Source organism: Bufo gargarizans, chromosome 3 (assembly GCF_014858855.1).
Source record: "Bufo gargarizans isolate SCDJY-AF-19 chromosome 3, ASM1485885v1, whole genome shotgun sequence".
NCBI lineage: Eukaryota > Metazoa > Chordata > Amphibia > Anura > Bufonidae > Bufo > Bufo gargarizans.
Window position 1 is genome coordinate 393,973,169 of NC_058082.1, and position 25,329 is coordinate 393,998,497.

Sequence of the window (25,329 nt, forward strand, 5' to 3'; positions counted from 1 at the left end):
AACCGATCTGAGCTGTCTCAACCCGAACTCCAGACTGGGCGGTGAAAGGGGGAACTAATGGTGCGGCTGAAGTTGGGGACTGCCATTAAGGGTTTGCCAGCACCTCAGGGACTGTAGGAGGTGTACAGGCCTGTCTGTGCGGTGGCTGCGACGGTAACTATTGCACATGCCACCGTACCAGCTTCAACTGCCCTTCTGGTGCTCGCCACTTTACTATGTTGTACGGCAGTGCTGGTACTAGGTCCAGGGAGGGCTGCGCTGCTGGTGTATGGCTCACCACGTAATCCGACAGCCCCACTCTGCTGCCCTTAAAGCGGATCCTGCGCAACCTGTGGTCTAGCAACACGGGGCCGGGTACGCCTGGTGCTATCAGGGACCTCAACCTCCTTGTCCGAAACTTTGGGTCAGACTGCCACTGCTTTCTACAGGTTCATATTCTGACCCGTTAGATTCGTCAGATGAGGGTTCCCATTCCTCATCCGACTGGGTCCGAAGCCTGTTGGCCTCTTCAGAAGAATACCCCTTGTTTGCCATTTGGTCAACTAAATTTAGGGGGTATTCCCTTAGACTACCCAAGAAAAAAAGCAAGCCTGTCTTACAAATGGGAAGCTAGCGAAGTACCGGAGGCCGCTGCGATTGATAATAAATATCAAAACAGATTTATTTTTTTTATGACCGCAGCGCTTGTAAAGTGATTCTGCAGTGATAAAAAAATATATATATTTTTTGTCACTGCGGCGGGGCGGGCGTGGCTGAACACACATGTGGGCAACCGATCAGTCCTGATCGGGCTAACACTGCGTTTTGGGTGGAGAGTGAGCCAAGGTGACACTAATACTATTATAGATCTGACTGTGATCAGTTTTGATCACTTACAGATACTATAAAAGTACAAATGCTGATTAGCGATACGCTAATCAGTGACTGCGGTGCGGTGGGCTGGGCGCTAAACGATCGCTAAACTACCTAACCAAGGGGCCTAACCTATCATAAAACTATCAGTCAATACCAGTGGAAAAAAAAAGTGACAGTTTACACTGATCACTTTTTTCCCTTTCACTAGGTGATTGACAGGGGCGATCAAGGGGTGATCAAGGGGTTAATTTGGGGTGATCTGGGGCTAAGTGTAGTGTTTGGTGGCTACTCTCTGTGATGCCTGCTCCTCTGCTGAGACCAACCGACGAAAAGGACCAGCAGAGGAGCAGAGAAGCCATTTAACACCTTATATTTACAAATATAAAGTGTTAACTGGCTTCTGATTTGATTTTCTGAAAATCGCCAGCCTGCCAGCCACGATCATTGGCTGGCAGCGAAATACTCCTGTAACTTTTGCCAGCCCGCGCATGCCCGAAATCTCGTGTCTCGCGAGATGACGTGACGGTGCGTCCACCCGGAATAACAGGGCCGCCGCCAGGACGAAATCGTGCGTACGGTGGTCCTAAGGAGGTTAAAACCAGATAGTAACATATCTCCTTTTTTCTAATCTGTTTTTATTTTCTGTTTATAGATCTTTTATTCTATTTTCTGAACATGATTATGGGTGCAGCCATCTTGCCTGAGTTGTTCTTTTAGAAAGCTTTAAGAAAATTGTTTTACGACAGCCCCATGGGCCATAGACACAATAGTCTGGAGGGGACCTCATTGACTTCTATGGGAGAGTTTTCTAAGCATGCTCTGTGACCTGTGCAGAGGTCATTGTACAAGGAAGTAATAGATAAGCTCTGACAATCACCTATTGCGAACGGTGGATCCTGTCTTATCTATACACAGAGGTGGTACCATTACAGGCAGGATGTCAGAGTGACAGATAAGCAGTTATCTGCAGTAAAGTGATTTGTACAGACCAAGAACTGGTGCCGATTATTAAGCTTAGTGGCCAGTGCAAAAACTGCAGGATATTATTGTTTTGTTTAAATACAGATATCGACATGGAAAATTAAAAAATAACATTGTGGAACATTCGTTAATATAGGTTAAACATAAAAACGTGATTTAAACAATAGTTAATTTTCTGCAATGCACTAACATCAATGTGTGACAGTTTAGTGTTATACATCATTCCAACATACCATGGCAAATCCCACGTCTGCTTTCTTTAATGCTGGTCCATCATTTGTTCCATCACCCGTGACAGCCACTACTTGTCTCCGTTCTGTCACTGTGCTGTCAATTATACCTAGAATCGATATACAAATAAAAGCCTTTAGAAAAGAACTAAACCAAAATAATAGCTATGGAAATGAGTATAGGAATTATAGAAGCTAGCCTGCTGCGTTACCTTTCACTAGTGTGTGCTTGTCTGTGGGGGAAGATCGTGCCAGAACGCGAAGCCTTGGCCAAACCTTATCCAGCTTTTCTTGTTCTACCTGAGAATAGGAGGACAAAGATAGTAATCAAACCACCCAAGTGTATCCTAACTGAAACACAAGAAAGCACAATGTTGCATGATAACATATGGCCAAAAATAAGGATACATTTGAATGCCAGATACATTGGCCCACAGTAAATATATTAAATGCACAACTTTTGTGCCAGTGTTTGAGCCAAAATTGTGATGCACCTCATTTAGACACATTTATTATTCAGATGCACCAACAATATTTCCTTGTTGTAAACTAGAATGTGGGCATGGACAGCTTTTGTGCACCTTTTAGATACATTTATGAAACAGAAGCCCACGATTTGGCGTAAATGAAAGGGGTTGTCTGCTTTTTTTTTTATATTGATGACCTATTCTGATGATAGGTCATCAATATTAGATCTGTGGGGGACAGACTCCTGGCTCCCCTGCCGATCAGCTGTTTAAAGAAAACACAAAAAAAAAAGCAAAAAACACAGACAGGCACTTGTGTCTGAGATGACACAGAATACTTGACTCCATTCAAGCCTATCATCTGCATAACATATGACTATAAAAGGTTGTATACCCAGAGGCCTCAATATGCTTCCTTTTGACCACTGTTCAGAGGCATACAGAAATGTCCCTCAGCATTATGTTTGGCTGCTCAGAACTGTAGTGAAATCACAAATATGCAAGACAATGATGTGATCTGTATGCCAACCTGCTGCACTGCGTGCGTCCCCGTGCAGCATAGTAACATATTAAGCCGTTCAGAACAGCCAACAGACTGTTTTCATTTTGCACTGCCAGTAAGAAGGGCGTAAACTGCTTTTTACCAGGCAGACATTCCGTGCTCAGGTAGTGAATTGTATCAGCTTAACCACTTAAGTACTGGGCCCATTTTCATTTTTGCCTCCCTACGTTTCAATAGGCATATCTTTTCTTAAGTTTCCATTCAAATAGTCATATAAGGGCTTATTTTTGTGGGATAAATATAATATATATATATTTTTTTTTTTATGGCACCATTTAATTTACCTTGTCTTGTATTGGAAAATGGGGAAAAACTATTTGTGGGGTTAAACTGAAAAAAATAATTCCAACAAGGTTTTGGTATTACACCATTCACGGTATGCTAAAAATAACATTTTGTCCTTATTCTGCCGCTGAATAGGATTACAGCGATACCAAACTTGTCTAATTTCTTTTTGTTTTAGGGCTCATGCTCACAGACCCGTTGTTATTTATCCGCAGTTTTTTTTCTCTGATTTAAGTCCTCTTCCGTTCCGTTATTCCACAAAACATATCTGTATGGTTTCCGTATGCTATCCGTTTTTTGCGGATCGGAAACAGTAACTTATTAATCACCAAACACATGAGCAATATGCGGTCGGGTACCAGCTGTATTATACAACTGGCACCCGCTGCATATGGTGCGAGCTCACCGCTGCATACAAGCTCTCAGTGTGATGGACAGGTAGGTCACAATGGCTGTAGCATTTCTACAGTATGGATCCGCAAAATACCATGTGCATTCCGTATATTTTTGCGGACCCATTGACTTGAAAGGGGCCTCGGACCGTGATTTGCGGACAATAGGACATGCACTACTTTTTTGCGGAACGGAAAGCTCATTGAAGTGAATTGTTCCGCATACGGTCTGCAAAAAAAAAAAAAAAAAAAACACAACGGAAATGGAAAGAAAATACGTTTGTGTACCATTTTTGGGGTGCATACAACTTTTGGATAACTGTTATTTAATCTTTGGGGAGGATAAGGTGGCCATAAACTGGCGGGGGGGGGGGGGGACGGGGACGGGGACAAAAAAACATTTATTTTCCATTATGGTGTGCAGGAAAAATATTTTTATATTTTAATAGTTGAGATTTTCAGACACGGCAATACCTGTTATGTGTATTTTTTATTGTTTATGTAAAACTGGGAAACGGGTGTGATTTAACCTTTTAATATATTTTTTTTTTTTTACCTTTTTAATAATAAATTATACCCCCCTTAGGGGGTAGTTTGTTAGAACCTGGGATCTTCTGATCCCTTGTCCCATTCACCCTATTAGGATGAAAGGCATTCTGACGCGCTCCCTGCTGAGCTATGCTTTGTGCACAGCTTAGCAGGAAGCTTACCAAGCCAGGAAGCTTCAGCAGCATCCAGGCTTAGTACCCGTTCGAAGCCCCACGATTTCACTCCCGGGGCTCTGATTGGAAGGCAGGGGGAGATGCATCCCTCCACCTAACCTCACAGATGCCGCAAATCGCTGTTGAACACAGCATCTGATGGATTAAATGAGCGGTTTCAGTGTCATCGCTGATGCTGGTCATTGCGGTCGGGTAGCAGCTGTATTATACAACTGGCACCCGCTGCATATGGTGCGAGCTCACCACTGCATACAAGCTCTCAGTGTAATGGACAGGTAGGTCACAATGGCTGAAGTGTTTAAATACTCTAATACATTTTTTAACACAGGCTGCTTGTGGGGAGGCAAGTTACTGTTACCAGAGTTTCATATGCAATTTTTTCCAGTGTGATCTTCTATATATCCAAAAATTAGATGCATCAAATATAAATTCAGCAATGGGTTTAGTTAGATAGTTGAAAAATATATGAGCTTAATTTTCCTCTACTGATGCAGAGAAAGAAAAAAAGGGTAACAATCCATTTTGGTCCCGTGGGGCAATCAGACTGGACCAACACACAAACATGTCATAGGTGACCTGTCACCACAAAATTCAGTGCAATCAGCAGGAGGAGCTGAACAGTTTGATATACAGTTGTGTGTAAAAAGATTCAGTAAATCTTGAAAGTTATACATTCATATATCACTTTTTTTTATGGTCAGGAATTGATCGTGCTCAAAGAAATAGCAAGTAATGATAGGTATGCATCTCAAATTAATTAACAAATAATATAAAGATGGTTGGGGATGCTAAAAACACAAACCCCAAAAAGTTTATTTTGGTCCAAAAAGAAAACGAAGTAAAAGATAAAAAATTCACTATATGATGGCCACAGGTCCAATTGCTCAAATAGCAACTACCCGCCACAGGTCTGTTAGCAAATGAGTGCCGAGAAACCAAAACAACAGTCCCCAGAGCAGGTGAACCTCAGGTAGGTAAAGGCAATTGGACGTGTGCCAATATTGGGTGTGCAGCTGTCAGGCACGCAGCTGATCAAACACTCAATAAGACTTTAATAACCGCCGTTATTTAGAAAAAAAACGTTCACTGAATACGTCACAGTACCAGCGAATGTCCTTCCCTCATTGTGCCTGCGCCGAATAGTGAACAGGCCCTGTCAATCAAGTGTAGAAGGGCGTGGAAAGAGGTGGGCGAAAGGAGCCTCTAGGAGCAGGTGCAATTCCGTTTCTGTATGTCCATTCCACAAACAGATGGAACATGTCCTATTATTGTCCGCATTATGGACAAGGATAGTACTGTTTTATCAGGGGCCAGCTGTTCTTTAGAATTGCCTGCGTTTCCCAATTTTGTGGGCAGACTATAAAAAGAATATGCAATAAAAAAAATCACTGATTTTATGAAGCTGAAACTTTTGCATATATGTGTGTTAATCCTTACATAAAAGGTGGTGGTGATGTTTACCACAAGATGCCCCTTCTAAAAAGCTAAGAAGTTACTAAACATGTAGGCAGGAAGAGCTTTTGTCAAATAATTGCGATATTGTGGTGTAAAAATTAACTGGAATTTATTCTACAAGTGAACTTTACCAGAATATTAACAGAAATTTAGATTACTAATGATCTTAAAAGTTGTACTAAATCTGTGTGGCGAAAGCCACTTCGCCACAGTGTTTTGGAGGGGGCTGTTTGCCAGCCTCCTGCCCCAGGATTACGGCCCTTTGAGATACTTTTGCTAACTTTTAAACCCCTGAACCTATTCAAGTGAATTTTGGATAGGTTTGTCCCCAAGTTATACTGTTTAAATTGATGTAAGTTATATGTATGGACAATGTAACCTCACAAAGTTGTAACAATTTATAATAAGTGTAACTTGTCAGCTTGGGAGGAATATGCTGGGTGTGTTTCTATTGTTCCATTGTGTGCTTAAATGGTGATGTCTGTCCTGTTGTCTCCACATGTGTATTGGCGATTTCCGGCTTTGTCCTGAGAGATAATTGGATTGCCCTCGGTTGTCTCCGGGACAGAGAGGAGGAAACCATGATGCATTGTGGGGATGTGTTGTATCTGTTCTGTGTCGCAGTCTCCCTTCTGGTCCTCTAGGGGGCGTGAACGATTGGCTGCTGTACTTGCATTGTGTGTGTTGTAAGATATTGATTGGTTGTATTTCAAAACCCTGTGGGCAGTACTATGTGTGTGGATTGTGAATAAAATAGGCTGTATGCCCCAGGACAGTCATTTCCTGTTTTTACCCTCAAGGTGAAGTGTCGTCTCATTCTTGGGGGAGGATTTATTGCATGCTGTCCCAGTTTGACTGCTAGGAGTGTAAACCTATTCGTATGGTTTCCTATTCAACTGTCTACAGCATTTATATGCTTGAAGAGGATTTATATGCTGCTTCGGTTCGGTGATTGTGGTGTCTGCCAGAGTGCTTGGAAACCTCAGGAAAACGCTAGGAGCATCCGTCAACGGAGGTACTCAGTCGGGGTGCCAGGTGATCCGTTACAATCTGGTTCTCATTTCAGGTTCAGATTAGCCGAGATTACCTTTTTCAATCACAGTTCATTACTGTTTGCTCACATTTCCACTTACCTCTCCCTTTTCATTTCGGATCAGTGTGTTGAACTCTTTTCCCTCAAGGCACAGGAAGTCTTCTCCAGGTTGCAGAATGCCACACTTTGTAGCAATAGCACGAGCTGTGTTTACATTGTCACCAGTAACCATGCGTACAGTGATCCCTGCTCTCTGGCACTTCTGAATAGCCTCAGGCACCTACAGGGAAAATAAAAAAAAGATAGGAGACAATATGACAAGAGAGAACTAAAATCAGAAAAGGGAATTAAGGGCCGTTACACACTAACGGTAAACTGACTATAATGGGGTTCAGCGGAGACCCAGCTGCAACCCGGTAAATATGCAGAGAAGCGGCCGGACAAAAACTGCCGCATGCAGCAGTTTTTGTCCGGCCGCTCCTCTGCATATTTGCCTATAGTCAATAGGGCCAGACAATATGCAATTAATTAGGATAACCTTTAGCAGTAGAGTTGCACTGGGTATTGAAGTATCGATACCCAATCAACACTTTTAGACCCAGATCGATACAATACTGGGTCTTACTATTTAATGATACTAGGCTGCGCCGCCTAGTATCAGTTTCTCTCAAAGAAGGTAACGGACCAGACTAAATAATACTAGCGTTTGCTTTGATTTTTCATTTACATTGTAGTACTTAATATTACATTTTACCCACCAGTTATACGCATTCCTTTACATAATAGGATATTAACAGGCTGATCCCAGCAGACTGCACCACAATACAAGGGGCATATTCAATATAGCATGCAAGCTCTATTGGGAGCAACTTTCTAGTTCCTCAACCAGCGCCGGTCTCTTATAATCACCCACGGGTGACAGAACCTCCCTTTATTGACGATTTTAGACAACGGTAGCGCAGGGGGATCTCCTATAATGTTGTATAAAAATATATTTTCTATGCGGCGAATGGCTCGCCGTTCCATAAAATCCGGAATGAATGTGGCTTTTTTTTTTTTTTTCTTGCACGTGGTATTGAATGGTATCGAGTATCGCAATACTTTTTTTATGGTATAGAAATAGAATCAAAATTTTGGTATCGTGACAACTCTACTCAGCAGGGTGAATAAAATAACTTTTATTACATCCTAATAAAACATATCAGGATAGGTCATACCAATTTCTGCATCCAAATAGTCATTAATGGCTCAAAAAATGGAGCAGTCTTACTACCTCTTGAAGGTACAAGACCATGTGTGGGAGTCCTATATGGACAGGAGGCGTCACCAAAAGGAAGGTAGGTCTCTTTCTCAAAATAGCAGAACGAGGAATCACTCGCCCTACTTGGCCTAGCCTGAGCTAATTAGTCCAGCTCAACGAAGCATCCGCAATTTATGAAGCTATACAGGTCCTTCTAAAAAAAAATAGCATATTGTGATAAAGTTCATTATTTTCTGTAATATACTGATAAACATTAGACTTTCATATATTTTAGATTCATTACACACAACTGAAGTAGTTCAAGCCTTTTATTGTTTTAATATTGATGATTTTTGCATACAGCTCATGAAAACCCCAAATTCCTATCTAAAAAAATTTGCATATCATGAAAAGATTCTCTAAATTAGCTATTAACCTAATCATCTGAATCAACTAATTAACTCTAAACACCTGCAAAAGATTCCTGAGGCTTTTAAAAACTCCCAGCCTGGTTCATAACTCAAAACCGCAATCATGGGTAAGACTGCCGACCTGACTGCTGTCCAGAACGCCATCATTGACACCCTCAAGCAAGAGGGTAAGACACAGAAATAAATTTCTGAACGAATAGGCTGTTCCCAGAGTGCTGTATCAAGGCACCTCAGTGGGAAGTCTGTGGGAAGGAAAAAGTGTGTCAGAAAACGCTGCACAACGAGAAGAGGTGACCGGACCCTGAGGAAGATTGTGGAGAAGGACCGATTCCAGACCTTGGGGGACCTGCAGAAGCAGTGGACTGAGTCTGGAGTAGAAACATCCAGAGCCACCGTGTATAGGCGTGTGCAGGAAATGGGCTACAGGTGCCGCATTCCCCAGGTCAAGCCACTTTTGAACCAGAAACAGCGGCAGAAGCGCCAGACCTGGGCTACAGAGAAGCAACACTGGACTGTTGCTCAGTGGTCCAAAGTACTTTTCTCGGATGAAAGCAAATTTTGCATGTCATTCGGAAATCAAGGTGCCAGAGTCTGGAGGAAAACTGGGGAGAGGGAAATGCCAAAATGCCTGAAGTCCAGTGTCAAGTACCCGCAGTCAGTGATGGTCTGGGGTGCCATGTCAGCTGCTGGTGTTGGTCCACTGTGTTTTATCAAGGGCAGGGTCAATGCAGCTAGCTATCAGGAGATTTTGGAGCACTTTATGCTTCCATCTGCTGAAAAGCTTTATGGAGATGAAGATTTCATTTTTCAGCACGACCTGGCACCTGCTCACAGTGCCAAAACCACTGGTAAATGGGTTACTGACCATGGTATTACTGTGCTCAATTGGCCTGCCAACTCTCCTGACCTGAACCCCATAGAGAATCTGTGGTATATTGGGAAGAGAAAGTTGAGAGACGCAAGACCCAACACTCTGGATGAGTTTAAGGCCGCTATCGAAGCATCCTGGGCCTCCATAACACCTCAGCAGTGCCACAGGCTGATTGCCTCCATGCCACACCGCATTGAAGCAGTCATTTCTGCAAAAGGATTCCCGACCAACTATTGAGGGCATAACTGAACATAATTATTTGAAGGTTGACTTTTTCTGTATTAAAAACACTTTTCTTTTATTGGTCGGATGAAATATGCTAATTTTTTTAGATAGAATTTTGGGTTCTCATGAGCTGTATGCCAAAATCATCAATATTAAAACAATAAAAGGCTTGAACTACTTCAGTTGTGTGTAATGAATCTAAAATATATGAAAGTCTAATGTTTATCAGTACATTACAGAAAATAATGAACTTTATCACAATATGCTAATTTTTTTTAGAAGGACCTGTACAATATTAATTTTTAAAGACATCATGGACGTTTTTTCTTCTGGAGAGCTGTATTGTAATAATTTACAGTATTCCCTTTACATTCGAAGCAATTATCAGCAATCTTATGCCTTTTGCTATTGGCTGTACACGGGGATTTACCAGTGGCAGGGTGGCGCATGTGCAGAAGAAGGTCCTAGCAGCTTGTGGGCACCACATGCAGTAAGGTGATTAGAGCTAGGATAGAGCTACATTGACATAGTCACCAAGGCAGAGGAGAGGTAAGTAGCAGGCTTGTGCTGCTCTCATGTGCTCCTACCCTCCTCCAGTGCCGGGACAGGTTAGAAGGGCTTAAATAGTGGTGTCTGCCAGCTGCTAAGGTATGGGACGTCCCAGCACTGCTCTGAGGATAGATGCAGCTGTATTGTTGAAGCTGCCGATACACCAGTGGCTTCCAGTCTCCTACCACAGAGTGAGAGGCCTGGCCTTTACCTCATCTGAGGGAGGCCTCACTTGTAGTTCTATTTACGCATAAACTGTAGTTTTATTGATTAATCCTTCACACAAAGGTGACCTTGATATTTTTTTTTTATATATCAATATTTTTATTTTCAATTTCAGCATATAAAAATGCAAGATAAAAAAAAAATTAAAAAAAGGATAGGCAATAAACATACAAAAATATACTCAAACATGTGTTACATGATTATACTTAAATACCATCAGAATTCTATCCTTATCTTGTTTCGTTTCTCATAACAAAAATATATAAAGAAAAATTATAACACCCCCTTCCCCCAGTTGTCTTGGGAGTTTCTGTAGAAGAAATTGATTTCATGATCTCATATCGGGGATTTCAACCGTCCTTCATTCGTTCGTTTGTTTATTAATTCAGCATTTTATACTTTTCCTTCCTTACTCCTTTCCCCCCTCGTTCCTCATATTCCCTATTCATTTTATCCTGCAGGCATATTCATATCTCTGCACCCTATCACATAGGTTCTTCCACTCTTCAATATTTGGTGGTCCGTCCGCCCCCCACTTTCTAGCCACTACAACCCGCGCCAGCATTAGTCCATTTTCCCATTTCCTTTCACTTTTTCTGTCAAGGCAAGTTTTTCTAATATACCCAAGCACCGCTGTAGCGATCTCCAGTGGCGCAGTGTACCCAGTTGTTCTGGTGAGTTCCTGAAATACCTGGGTCCAATAGACCTGCATAGGAGGACAATCCAGATCAAGTGGATAAAATCTGCGTTGTTCATTCTGCACTTCCAACATCTAGAGTCCTTTGTTTTATACATCCTGCTCAACGCCCAGAGAGTTATACAAGTTCGATGGAGAATTAAAAAAACTGCCTCAACCGGAAATTGCTTGATAAGGTACTCCTTTTTATACTTTTATAAATACATCTCCAATCTAAATTATTAGACTCCACTTCTAGTGCCCATTTACTTTCACTTTAAAATTTGATCACACCCCCTAACCCCCTTTAAAAAAAAAATGTATGTCTGTGAGATTTATATTTTTGTCCCATTGCTGTGATAACAGAATTCTGCGAATTCTTAGTATTTAGTGGCTAAATATTCTCTGTTCTTAGTTGAATCAAATGCGTGCTTTAATCGGAAGTTTCTAAACCGTGTAAGGGTGTCTAGTTCTATACTAAGCCCCATTTCCTTTAGTGTCCTAAGCTTTCCTTCCACCTTAATCTGTGAGATAAACTTAATACAATTTTTTCCCAAAATAAATAATCATCTAACCTCTGAAACTCACCTAAATTTATATTTCCCCAAATAGGGGTAATCTTTAGTGAATAGTTTATGCCCAGTATTTTTTTTTACATTAACCCATATCAAGTGCATCATATTACTAATTGGGCACTTCCTGCCCTTTATTTTTATGATCCCAGTTTCTAGGACACTGACACTGTTATATTGGAGACCTTCAAACTCGCCCACCAGAAATCGACGCAGTCTGTCATCCTTTGTCATTAGCCACTGAAGCTGGGAGGCATAATATTAGCCTCAAAAACAGGGAACGGACAAACCACCATCTTCTTCATCTAACCATAAGTATTTTTATTTCAACCTAACCCTTTTTCTCCCCCATATAAGATCATTTATCAATCCTTCTAATAAATTAAAAAAGTGGTCCCCTATCCATACGGGGCAGGAGGAGATGACAAAAGGATCTGCGGTAAGAGGACCATCTTAATAATGGCAATTCGATAAGATTATTCAGAGATATTCAAATGATTCCGTAGGTGTCAGTATTTTAACATTTAAATGCGTTCGCGTAATTTCATATCCAACTGGGAGCAGCACTGATTTTATCCAATTCACCCTGAAACCAGAGATCTGACCAAACTGGTTTACTATCCCCATCAGGTATGGCATCGTTGACCACCCCCCTTCTAAGTAGAACAGGATGTCATCCGCATATAAACAGATTTAATCTGATACACCCCTTCCCCCAAACCCCCTGATTTTATCATCTGCTCGCACCTTACACGCCAACGGTTCGACGAATATGGCAAACAGTAATGGGCAGAATGGGCACCCCTGCCTGGTTCCCCTTTGCAATGTTACCGACTCATATCTCCCCATTAATCTTTATCCTCACATTCGAGTGATGGTAAAGCAATTGTACCCATCTAATGAATTTTTCCCCCAGGTTCAGCTTGTACAGGATGTAGTGTATTATTTTTTCTATGACTCTTTTTAGACGGTTTGCTAATAGTTTGGCGCATATTTTAAAATCGGTGTTGAGAAGAGAGATGGGGCGATACGAGTCCACCTTACTCTCCTCCTTCCCCTTCTTGACTATCAGAGTTATCACCGCCTCGGAGACAGAGGCAGGGAGTTCGCCCCTGTCCATAGATTCATTGATGACCCGCAAGAAGACTGGTAGGATAACCTCACCATATCTTCTCTATATCTCAAAGGGGAGACCATCCAACCCAGGGCTAGTTACCCTTAATAGATTTCAAAGTATCCCGTAGTTCTTCCAGATTGATCGGGCCATTCAACAATTCCCTATCTTCCTCGGAGAGTCTAGTGAGAGGTACACCCTTCAGGAAGAGTCTCAAGTCCCCATCCCCCCCCTACTCCCTCCGAGGACTAGAGGTTCCTATAGTAATTATTTTTTTTTTACAAATTCCTGCTCAATTCTGCTGCCCCCTTTTGATTCTGTATAAGTGTGGACAACAGTCTCCCTGGCTTCCCAGCTTCCCTGAAATATCGGGCCCCCTCAAAAAACACTTTTTGTTGTGCCTTATCAGCCAAGTAATTTTTTAATAGGATTTTGGCCTCTTCTAACTGAACCACCATTTCGGGAGAGCTATTTACCAGGAGATCCTCCTCTATTTTCTTTATTTTTTCCCACCAGCTCTCTCTCCTTTTTAGCAAATTTATTTTTAGGGCCATTAATTCTGCCAGCCATAATACCCAGTAGGTATGCTTTAAATGCATCCCAAACATACCCTATTTGTGTGGATCCTAGATTAATTTGCCAATACTCCTCTATATCTGCAATAATACCTTCATCCTTTTTTATCAAGTTCAGCCAGTGCGGATTCAAGCGGAACTCTCTGCTTTTTAACCTAGAGCTTGTTTTAAATGTCAAGCTAATCGGGGAGTGATCTGATATGCTATTCACCTCGTACCTCATTCTTAATATCCGATCTATCAGTTTTGGTCTAACTAGTGCCATGTCTATTCTTGACATTATTTATTTCCACAGCTAAAACATGAGTGCACTCGCTTATCCTCATAAAGATACCTCCATACATCTATTAATAACAATTCCTGCATTGCTCTTTTGAGAAGTGTTGGTTGACTTGTGTCATATTTATTAGGGATCGACCGATTATCGGTTTTACCGATATTAATCGGCCGATATTCAGGATTTTGACTGTTATCGGTATCGGCATTTATTTTGCCGATATTCCAATAACTTATTGGGAACACAGATCGCGCTGCTCTCAGCGCTCTCCGTGTTCCCTCAGCAGCAGCACAGGGGAGAAGGAAGCAGAATCTCCCTCCCCCTGTGCAGGATCACATAGCCGGCTCCCAACCTCTATGAACTGTAGCTGCGATCCTCGGTTAACCCCTCAGGTGCCGCGGATCGCAGCTACCACTCATAGGAGGTCGGGAGCCGGCTATGTCATTCTGCAGCTCCTGCCTCCTGTATATGAATAAATGAGAGATTTAACTTCATTGGTGGCGCAGTGCGCCCCCCCCCCCCCCAAGCCCCCCAGTATTAATCATTGGTGGCGCAGTGTGCCCCCCCACCCAAGCCCCCCTTCCAGTATTAATCTATTAATCATTGGTGGCAGTGGCCACAGGATCCCCTCCTCCTCCGATCGGAGCCCCAGCAGTGTAATCCTGGGGCTCCGATCGGTTACCATGGCAGCCAGGACAGAGCACAGAGCAGCAGAGACAGTGCGATCTCCTACTCACCCCGATAGAGCTCTATCAGGGTGAATAGGACAAGGGTTCTAGTCCCTAAGGGGGCTAAAAGTTAGAAAAAAAAAGTTAAAAAAATAAATAACCAAAATATTAAGTATAAATGAAAAAAAAAAAAACTACACAAACAAAACTACACATTAACAATAAACATTAATTTTCAGCAGATTTGTGTAGGAATTTTTATTTTATTTTTTTTAAATAAAAATTCCCAGAATATCGGTATAAATTATCGGCTATCGGCCTGAAAGTTCACAAATTATCGGTATCGGCCCTAAAAAATCAATATTGGTCGATCCCTAATATTTATCATTTGATATCACTGAGTATCTATCTAGCTTACTATTCATAACGCTGTTGAGATCTCCCATTATTAATATGGGACATTTACCTCGGGAATCTGCAAACTCTACCAAACAATGTATAACATTTAGAGAAAATGGCGGGGGTATATACACAAAAGCTAAAATGCAGACTATACCGTTCCACTGACAATGAAGGAATACATATCTGCCCCTATCATCAATCTTCTGATCTAGTGGGAGGTAATCCACTTTATGGTGTATATATACACTGACACCACATGAGTAGGTAGAAAAACATGAATGATACTGGTGCTTAGCCCATTTCTGCATAAGTAAATTTGTCTCATCCTTTGTGTTGTGTCTCCAATAATCCCACGATGGCCGGGAGATGTCTAATGACAGTATCAAAAACCATAACCCTCTTGACCTCGTCTCCCAGTCCTCATACATTCCATGTCAGAATCCTACTCATGTGTGCCTCCCACCTGCAATTTCATATTTTTCAACCCTACTAGACCCTCCAAGACAACCATCCCCATCGTTCCCCTTCCCCCCCCTCCTATCTCCCCCAACTAGTCGGCAAAAATCAATGTAATCAGATATCTGCCTGTGGAAATCTGATGTGTATTTAATCAGTCAACTTTACCATGTGGAAATTAGCATGCTCACTGGTCTTGCTGCTTTTATTATATTTTTTATATATATATTTAATGTATATAAAGATATATGTATAAAAAAAAAAAAAAAAAAAATAATAATAATAATCAAAAAAATAAAAAAATAAAAAAAAGACTTATTTGTTTATATCCTTTCTTTTTATAAATTGATTTCAAAGGCCTCATTGAGCCCATACGGATTAAGGCTATTGAGTTTAAATATCCAATACATCTCCCGACGTCTGATGTATTGGACGTCTGTTTGGAGATGTATTGGAGTGAGTTCAATCGGTGTTATAGTGAACCCTACGATATTGCCATCATGTCTAGACATGCTGTGTTTCATATATCTTTTTCGGCTTTTCGAACGGTGTGTGTTAAAACGTTTGCGTAGGGTTTGTATTGTGCGGCCTACATATTGTAGGTGACAGGGGCACTCAAGTAGATAAATAACATGGTTAGAAGTGCAGGTAAGCTGCTCTTGCTATGAAAAGTAATGATGATAAGGTTACTGAGGCCCCTAAAGGAAGTTTCAAATGCGGTCATTCAAAATGTCTCTGTTGTACTAGCATTAACCAACGATCATCTTTTCATAGCAAGAGCACCGGGGAATCATTCCAAATTCAATATCACCTTACCTGCAACTCTAACCATGTTATTTATCTACTTGAGTGCCCCTGTCACCTACAATATGTAGGCCGCACAATACAAACCCTACGCAAACGTTTTAACACACACCGTTCGAAAATCCGAAAAAGATATATGAAACGCAGCATGTCTAGACATGCGGCGGAACACCATGATGGCAATATCGTAGGGTTCACTATAACACCGATTGAATTCATTCCAATACATCTCCAAACAAACGTCCAATACATCAGGAGATGTATTGGATATTTAAACTCAATAGCCTCAATCGGTATGGGCTCAATGAGGCCTTTGAAATCAATTTATAAAAAGAAAGGATATAAACAAATAATAGTCTTTTGGGATTTTTTATTTATTTATTATATTATTATTTTTTTATACATATATCATATATATATATATATATATATACATACACACACACACACACACACCATAATTTTACATAATCCTATATTGTTCGAACTACAGATATATATATGGACTTAACCCTTTTTACTATAAATCTATTCAATTCGTCCTTTTTATTATAATTTTATATGATTCATTTGAGTTGTATAAATATTTTTTATATACATTTTTATATACATAGTCATTAAGGATTGTCCCAAATAGGTTGGAAACTAGCCCTATATCTATGGATATCTACTGATCCCCAGTATTTAACAACGTTCGTGCTGCAAGATAACAGGTCACATGACCGCACACCTGCGATCACGTGATACCCCCTGCTATTGACTCCAGCCACCGGCTCAGAATTTCCATGTGAGCATGCGCTGCCCGAGCGATCTAAGATGAGAGCGGCGCCGAGGCAATCGGCACTTCCGGACTCCAGAGTCATGTGACGCTTGTACTAGCGATCACATGACCGGGAGTTACATGATATCCCCGATCAAACGACCAGCTGGGAATTTGAGCAAAATAAAGACGTGATTCTAGCTGTAAAATATAGAATTGTCAACAGATAGCTAGCTATTTCTACCTAATGTTATGAATGCCATGAAAGTTAGCATTTTTGGATGACACCTGGTGATGGCTCCTCCCACAAGGGGCACCACCCAGGTGCAACCTTTTGGCGTTTAAAAAAAAAAAAAGAATTTATCTATAAGTATTATCCTGTTGTAGTATTTGTTATACGTTTGTGAAACCTGATGAAGGGGAGTCTCTGATCCCCGAAACGCATTAAAGAAGAATCCATAAGACCGCTTCCACTAGTGATTTCGCGCGGACGCAGAACCTGTTTTCCTTACTATGTTAGCAGAGGAGACAGTTCCACTTACAGTTATGCACTCTGCTTGTGACTGTGTGATCAGTGCTGTATTCTCTTTTATGGCCTGCAGTGTGGTAATAATACTAGTGTCTGAGCAGTATGTGGTAACTATGGTGTTTGTGCAGTGGTAGTCTACACTGTAATTCCACTTTTATTTTCTTTCTTGTGTTAGTGTGACTTACATACTTATGGGACTGGTGAACATTGTGACCAAGTAAAGCTAATTTTGCAGAAGCATGCGATATGTACTGCTATTTTTTCACAATATGGGGGGGGGGGGGGGGGGGGGGTAGATAATATGGTATGTGGGCTGATCAGGTTTGCTGCTTTTATGTCCTAATCTATATCTACAGTATGTGTAGCAGCAGCAGCTTCCTTTTTAGTCAAAACCCGGTTTCTGACCTTGATATTAAGACATACGTTTCATTTGATTGCTCTAATACTTAAAGATCTAATGGAAATAAATAATAAAAAAAAACAGTTTCTCTAGATGACCTTATGTTGATAGTAGTGTTAATAGAGTAGTGTTAAAAGCAGACCTTTGAGACTCTTAACCCTACTATCGACATAAGGTCATCTAGAGAAACAGCTAGTTCTTAAAATTATTTTTTTCCATTAGGTATTAAAGCAACCAAATAAAAGGTATGTTTTAACATAAGGGTCAGAAACTGTTTTCTTTAGCCTCTTGGTTATTCGTTTTTCTATGTAAGTACCCTGGACCACTGAGAGGTCTATTTTCCCATATGGTTTATGTATGGAGCGCAATGTCCAGAGATCACAGAGAGGATATAGGGTACACTATACTAGGGCTGAAAAGATTACTCAATTGAATCGATTAATTTGACACAAACTTTTTTTTGCATCGATAATTCGTTTGTGTCATGTGACCACGGAGCAGGAGTGAAGCGCTTGCTATTACTCACCGCTCCGTGGTCACCCGCCAGCCTGTACCACTAGCCAAAGCCACCAGTCACAGTGCCAGCAGTCTCAGCCACAGTCAACTGTTTCAGCCACTAGTCAGTGCCAGTTGTCTCAGCCACAGCCACCAGTCAGTGCCAGCTTTCTCAGCCATCAGTCAGTGCTATAGCCACCAACACTCATTGCCAGCAGCCTCAGCCCCCAGCCACAGTCTGTAATAGCTAGCACTCAGTGCCAGCACTCTCAGCCACCAGCCAGCAAACAGCGCCAGCAGCCTCAGCCACCAGCCAGCAAACAGCGCCAGCAGCCTCAGCCACCAGCCAGCAAACAGCGCCAGCAGCCTCAGCCACCAGCCAGCAAACAGCGCCAGCAGCCTCAGCCAGCAAACAGCACCAGCAGCCTCAGCCACCAGCCAGCAAACAGCGCCAGCAGCCTCAGCCACCAGCCAGCAAACAGCGCCAGCAGCCGCAGCCAGCAGCCGCAGCCAGCACTCTCAGCCAGCAGCCGCAGCCAGCACTCTCAGCCACCAGCCGCAGCCAGCACTCTCAGCCACCAGCCGCAGCCAGCACTCTCAGCCACCAGCCGCAGCCAGCACTCTCAGCCACCAGCCGCAGCCAGCACTCTCAGCCACCAGCCGCAGCCAGCACTCTCAGCCACCAGCCGCAGCCAGCACTCTCAGCCACCAGCCGCAGCCAGCACTCTCAGCCACCAGCCGCAGCCAGCACTCTCAGCCACCAGCCGCAGCCAGCACTCTCAGCCACCAGCCGCAGCCAGCACTCTCAGCCACCAGCCGCAGCCAGCACTCTCAGCCACCAGCCGCAGCCAGCACTCTCAGCCACCAGCCGCAGCCAGCACTCTCAGCCACCAGCCGCAGCCAGCACTCTCAGCCACCAGCCGCAGCCAGCACTCTCAGCCACCAGCCGCAGCCAGCACTCTCAGCCACCAGCCGCAGCCAGCACTCTCAGCCACCAGCCGCAGCCAGCACTCTCAGCCACCAGCCGCAGCCAGCACTCTCAGCCACCAGCCGCAGCCAGCACTCTCAGCCACCAGCCGCAGCCAGCACTCTCAGCCACCAGCCGCAGCCAGCACTCTCAGCCACCAGCCGCAGCCAGCACTCTCAGCCACCAGCCGCAGCCAGCACTCTCAGCCAGCAGTCAGTGCAAGTGTCTTGTACCAGCCTCAGACCATTTTTGGGACTCAGGTAAAAGGTTAGAAGACATCACATAGAAGGATTGCAGATCAGAATCTCTAAGAAAGTTGGCAGGTGTTTGTTTGAAAGGTTCAGGGAACACCTTAATTCAGTAAAAACAGGAAAGGGGTGCCCTAGATTCATCCAACATGTCAAAGAAGTTCATAATGGGGACGCCAGTTGTATTTCTTTTTCTGGATTAGAAATAGTACCCACTCCTCTGCAGGGAGGGGATAGACACCGCCTCCTCCTGCAGAGGGAAGCCCGTTGGATCCTGCGCACACAAGCGTTAGGAGAACTCGGATTAAACGACAGAAATGACCTCAGCCCTTTCCTGTAATCAAATTCCTTTGATTTTATTTATTCATAGGTGCTGTATATACTTGTATGTTTGTTTCCCCTTTTTTCTTGCTGATGTGTTGCAAATATGTTGCACTTTCTATGTTTTTAGTTGTTTAGCGCAACCCCTCTTACCTATGTGCGGCCTGATTCGTTCATCTGTATGACGTCGGCCTGCACTAGAGGTTAAAGGAAGTGCGGACACAGACGCGCATTGAAGCACAGCCTGATGAAGCGCAATTAGCGCGAAACGGCCGCCGCTGCCATTGCGTGTCTGACTTGTCCACCCCCGGCCTGATTGTGGCTGAATAAAGCTGTTTTGACGTACACCGGTGAGTGCCGCTGCATGTTTCTTCTACTGATCTACATTTGTTACACTCTACTCACTGTTTGCAGCAGTGCACCGCCGAGCGTCTCTCTCCTCGCTGGCCTTGGAGCATTTGTGATCGCCGCATACTGACTGTGTGCTTGTTTGACTGTGCCGCCCCCTGCTCTTTTTCGTATGGCTTATTTGGCAAGGGGTACCATCTTTATGTGGACAATTTTTACACAAGTGTGCCCCTCTTCAGGCATTTGATTTTAGAACAGATTGGCTGCTGTGGCACCGCTCGACCTAGTCGCCGGGGCTTCCCCCAACGGCTCGTTACCACCCGTCTTGCAAGGGGGGAGAGGGCTGCCTTGTTTAATGAAGAACTGCTTGCGGTGAAATGGAGAGACAAGCGTGACGTTTACATGCTCTCCTTCATTCGCGCAGACACGACAATACAAATCGAACGAGCAACCAGTGTCATTAAAAAGCCCCTCTCGGTCCACAACTATAATTTGCTCATGGGAGGGGTGGACTTCAATGACCAGATGTTGGGTCCTTATTTAGTGTCCAGCCGCACCAGACGCTGGTATAAGAAGGTGTCTGTATCTTTAATTCAATTTTGGAACTGTATAATAGTTTTGTTCTCTACAGTAAGGCTGGGAGAACAGGATCCTTCCTCAAATTTCAGGAAGAGGTCATCGAGAACCTCCTGTATCCAGGAAGTTCCGTGCCCCATCCACCAGTGTAGTGAGCCATCTACACGAGCGACATTTCCCCAGTGTTGTGTCTGTAGCAGGAGTGGAATAAGGCATGACACCCGCTATTTCTGTCCTGACCGCCCTGACCACCCTGCCCTATGCTTAGGGGAGTGTTTCCGGAAGTACCACACACAGGTACACTATTTAGCATAGAGATTGCATCACACAGGACAGGCACACAGGGCTCTTATGGCCCTTTCATACAGAGCTGCTGCAAACCTCTCCTTTCACCTGGGACAAAGTGCATAATGTACTTGGCCACATCTCTGGGCGATTTTCGCTTTGCACATTGTCCCATGGGGAAGGAGAGGTTTGTCCTATAAAGGTAAAAAAAGCAAAAAATAAAATAAATCACAAAAAAGTTAATGTTCTGTTCCAAAAGTTTAATAAAGTTTATAAAAGTTGAATGTTATTATAAAGTTCATGTTAATAAATTTATTGTGTTGCGGCCTGGTTTTTTCTTTTTTTTTGTTTAGTTTTTTTTGCCTTCTAGGTGGAGCAACCGATGAACTAGCTGCAGCACTGATGTGCTTTCTGACAGAAGCATTGCGCTGCTGACAGATTACACAAAAGTTGGTGTATACGGCGCTGCAAGACGAGATTTCTCCTCTGCAGTAAAAAAGATACATTTGCCGAGGCCAATGAGCTGAGGGGCGGTGTTTATATGCTTTTGGCAAACACTTTGTATATAAAAAAATAAATAAAAAATCACGGCAATGATTTATCCATCCACATCGATTGATGTGAATGGAGAAAATCGGGTTTGCCAGGGCATACCGGCTGAGTGGGTTTGGATGATGGGCGGAGGTCCTATGTCCTGGCAGACGCTTTTCCCCTCCTTTTTTTTTTTTTACAGAGATTTTTTCATCCACATTGATCGATGCGAATGAAGAAATCTGTGCCGTTCATTTTTTCTTTCAGCCCAGAGGCTGAACGGAAAAAAAATCTCATTACCCGTATGCTCAATATAAGGAGAATAGCAGAAACTCCTAATGCTGGCCATACATCTAATGATTGCGGAGACCCTCAAATGCCAGGGCAGTATGAACACCCCACAACTGACCCCATTTTGGAAAGAAGACACCCTAAGGTATTTGCTGATGGGCATAGTGAGTTCATAGAAGTTTATTTTTTGTCACAAGTTAGCGGAAAAGAAATAATTACTCTTACCGGTAATTGGATTTTCCTTTAGCCTCCACAACGGCACTACGTGGAGGATTACCCCGCCTTCTCCAGGGACAGGAAACAGCTTTCGAGCCCAGCCAATAAAGGGCCCCCTCCCTCTTACCTTGTCAGTTAGTAACCTAGTACTCAAAGATAGATGCAACAATTCAAATTTAATGAAGTAAATAATATCAAATAACAATATCGTTCAATATATGAGGTCAGGATTAATTCTCCTGAGCGTAATAGAAATGAAAATGTTAATTATCCCCTATTTTTTTTTGGGGGGGGGGGGGGGGGGATTCCTCGTGCCGTTGTGGAGGCTAAAGGAAAATCCAATTACCGGTAAGAGTAATTATTTATTTTCCTGACGCCTCCACAACGGAGGAGGAATAATATAGAAAACATGATTAGGGTGGGACAACTGCCGACAGGACTTTGCGTCCAAAAGACAAATCTCTATTTGCAGAGACATCCAATCTGTAATGTTTAAAAAAGGTACCAGGATTGGACCATGTTGCTGCCCGACATATTTCTTCCATCGAGGCCGAGGCCCCTTCAGCCCAGGATGTGGCCTGGTGGAGTGGGCTCTCAACAAGGGTGAAGGGGCTAGTCCTTCTGTTTCATAGGCTAGGACAATGCAGGCCTTAATCCATCTTGAGACGGAAGTCTTGCTAGCTGCCTGTCCACGATGTAGACCCAGATATTGCACAAGTAGCTGGTTCGACTTCCTTAGATCTTTTGTGGCCTCCATATATTGCAGGATGCATCTCCTAACGTCTAGGTTATGAAATAGCCTTTCCATCTCCGAGGAAGCCTGGGAACAGAAGGAGGGAAGAGTAACTTCCTGTTGACAGTGGAACTTTGTTACAACTTTAGGTAGAAATTCAGGAGCACGTTTTAATATGCGTCTAGAATCCTAAGATAAGGAGGTAGGATGGAAAAGGCCTGAATCTCCCCTACTCTTCTTGCTGTGGTGATGGCTAACAAAAAAGCTGTCTTGAGGGTCAATGTTCTCAAGGGGATTTCAGCTATAGGTTCAAAGGGTGGATAAATTAATCTGGATAGTAGCAGATTTAAATCCCAGCTTGGTATTTAAGAACGCACTTAAAGCTGCTACCTGGACTTTTAGGGTACTTACAGATAGTCCCTTATCTAGTCCCACTTGAAGGAAGTCCAAGATTAGCGCCACCTGAAGTTCTCCGGAAGATCATATTTATCGCCACTAAACCTCAGAATGGCTTCCCAAGCTCTTAGGTATATCCTTGATGTAACATTTTTTCTACTTTGCAAAAGGGTGGATATTACTGCCTCTGAAAATCCTTTTCCTCTCAGTATACTCCTTTCAGCCTCCAGGCTGTTAAGTGAAGCTGGGTGACTTTGGGATGAACAACTGGGCCCTGAGACAATAGATCCGGCTGGGGAGGAAGGATCCAAAAGTCTTTCCCTGTCAGGTTCTTTAGGACTGGGAACCACGATCTTCTGGGCCAGAACGGCATTCTCAGTATGATCTGGGCATTTTCCTCCATGATCTTGCCTAGTACCCTTTGTATCAGGGGAAAGGCATAGAGAAGTTGTTGGGGCCAAGGAGTTGACAAGGCATCCACACTCAAGGGACAATCTAGGACTGAGAGGGAGAAAAAGTCCCTGACCTGTGTGTTTTTTCTTGTGGCAAACAGGTCGACACATGGAGTGCCCCATCTCGAACAGATTTGCTTGAAGACCTGTCTGTTCAGTGTCCATTCTCCTGCCTTTAGCCGGTCTCTGCTGAGGAAGTCCGCCACTTGATTTTCTTTTCCCCTCACATGGGCTGCGGATAGAGACCGTAGGTTTTTCTCTGCCCATCTTAGGATTTTCGCTGTCACTAAGGAAAGGGAGCGACTCCTTGTTCCCCCCTGCTTGTTCAGGTAAGCTACAGTTGTTGAATTGTCTGATAGAATCTTTACATTCTTCAGGAGGACGAAAGGGGCAAAGGCTTTTAGGGCTTCCCATACTGCGGTCAACTCTCTCAAGTTTGACGAGGCTTGTCGAAGGTGAGAACCCCATAGGCCCTGCTGCAACCGTTTTCCCATGTGGGCTCCCCACCCGTGTTGGCTGGCATCCGTAGTGATGACTACTTGATTTGTCGGCTTCCAGTCCACTCCTCGGGAAAGATTTGATCGATTCATCCACCAGGACAAGGATATCTTTACACGAGATGAAATTTTCACTCTTTTGTTTAAGGAAGTTTTCTTTTTTGTCCCAGCTCTCCAAAAGAAAGGACTGGAGTTCTCTTGTATGGTGCTGGGCCCATTGTACCGATGAAATCGTTGAAGTCATAAGACCGAGGATTGTCATTATTTTCCGGAGGGAGGGACATTCCTGTCTCCGGATATTCTTGATGCTGGAAATCAAGGTGTCTTATTTTTGCTCTGGAAAAAAGGAATACATTAGTATTGAGTCCAGAAGAACTCCCAAAAATGTCATTCTTTTTGAGGGTAGTAGACATGATTTTTCTTTGTTGATCATCCATCCTAGGTTGGTCAGGGTGTTCTGTATAATCTGCAGATGACAAAACAAGAGGTTTTCCGATGGAGCTGCAATCAAAAAATCGTCCAAGTATGGGATCAATAGGATCCCTGCCAGATGAAAATGTTTTGCCACTTCCGTCATGACCTGTGAACAGTCTTGGAGCTGAACTGAGGCCAAATGGAAAAACCTGGAACTGGTAGTGACATAGGGATCCTTTGAACTATACTGCTGTCCTCAAAAACTTTTGGTCTTTCTCTCGGATTGGAACATGGTAATAAGCGTCTGCCAGGTCTAATTTTACCATGAAACAGTCTTTCTGAAGGAGGTTGGTCACGGACTTTATTGACTCAATTTTGAACCTTTTGTACACTATGTAATTGTTCAGGGCTTTCAAGTTTATAATTGCTCTGAAGGAGCCATTCGGTTTTTTTATTAGGAAAATCGGTGAATAAAACCCTTCCTTTTGTTCTTCCACTGGCACAGGAACGATGGTTTTTTTTTCCAGCAGGAGTGATATCTGTAGGTCCATAGCCTCTTGATTCTCCGCTTTTAGTTTTATGTTCTCCATATATCGGTTTGGGGGATAATGATTGAATTCCAGACTGAATCCATTTTTTATCCCCTCTAGTACCCAGGGGCAAGCTTGAATGTTCTCCCAGGCAGAGTGGAAAAACCTGAGTCTTCCCCCTACAGCCCCTCTGGAGTCATTGGGAGGATGTACGGGCGGACTTGTCGGGGTTAAACAAGAACCCCCTTCCCTTGGGTAGACTGCCAAGACTGC

General features: G+C 43.2%; 1 protein-coding gene across 4 annotated transcripts in view; it reads right to left on the bottom strand.

Annotated features, from left to right (window-relative positions):
* The window catches only part of ATP2B4 (ATPase plasma membrane Ca2+ transporting 4), a 226,751-nt gene that overhangs the window by 76,474 nt on the left and 124,948 nt on the right, over nucleotides 1-25,329 (bottom strand). For all 4 annotated transcript variants that reach the window (XM_044288273.1, XM_044288272.1, XM_044288275.1 and 1 more), the window contains 3 exons: nucleotides 7,083-7,262; nucleotides 2,279-2,366; nucleotides 2,070-2,176 (listed from right to left, as the gene is read on the bottom strand). In XM_044288273.1, the coding sequence (XP_044144208.1) occupies nucleotides 2,070-2,176; nucleotides 2,279-2,366; nucleotides 7,083-7,262 (375 nt within the window). The remainder of the gene's footprint in view (nucleotides 1-2,069; nucleotides 2,177-2,278; nucleotides 2,367-7,082; nucleotides 7,263-25,329) is intronic.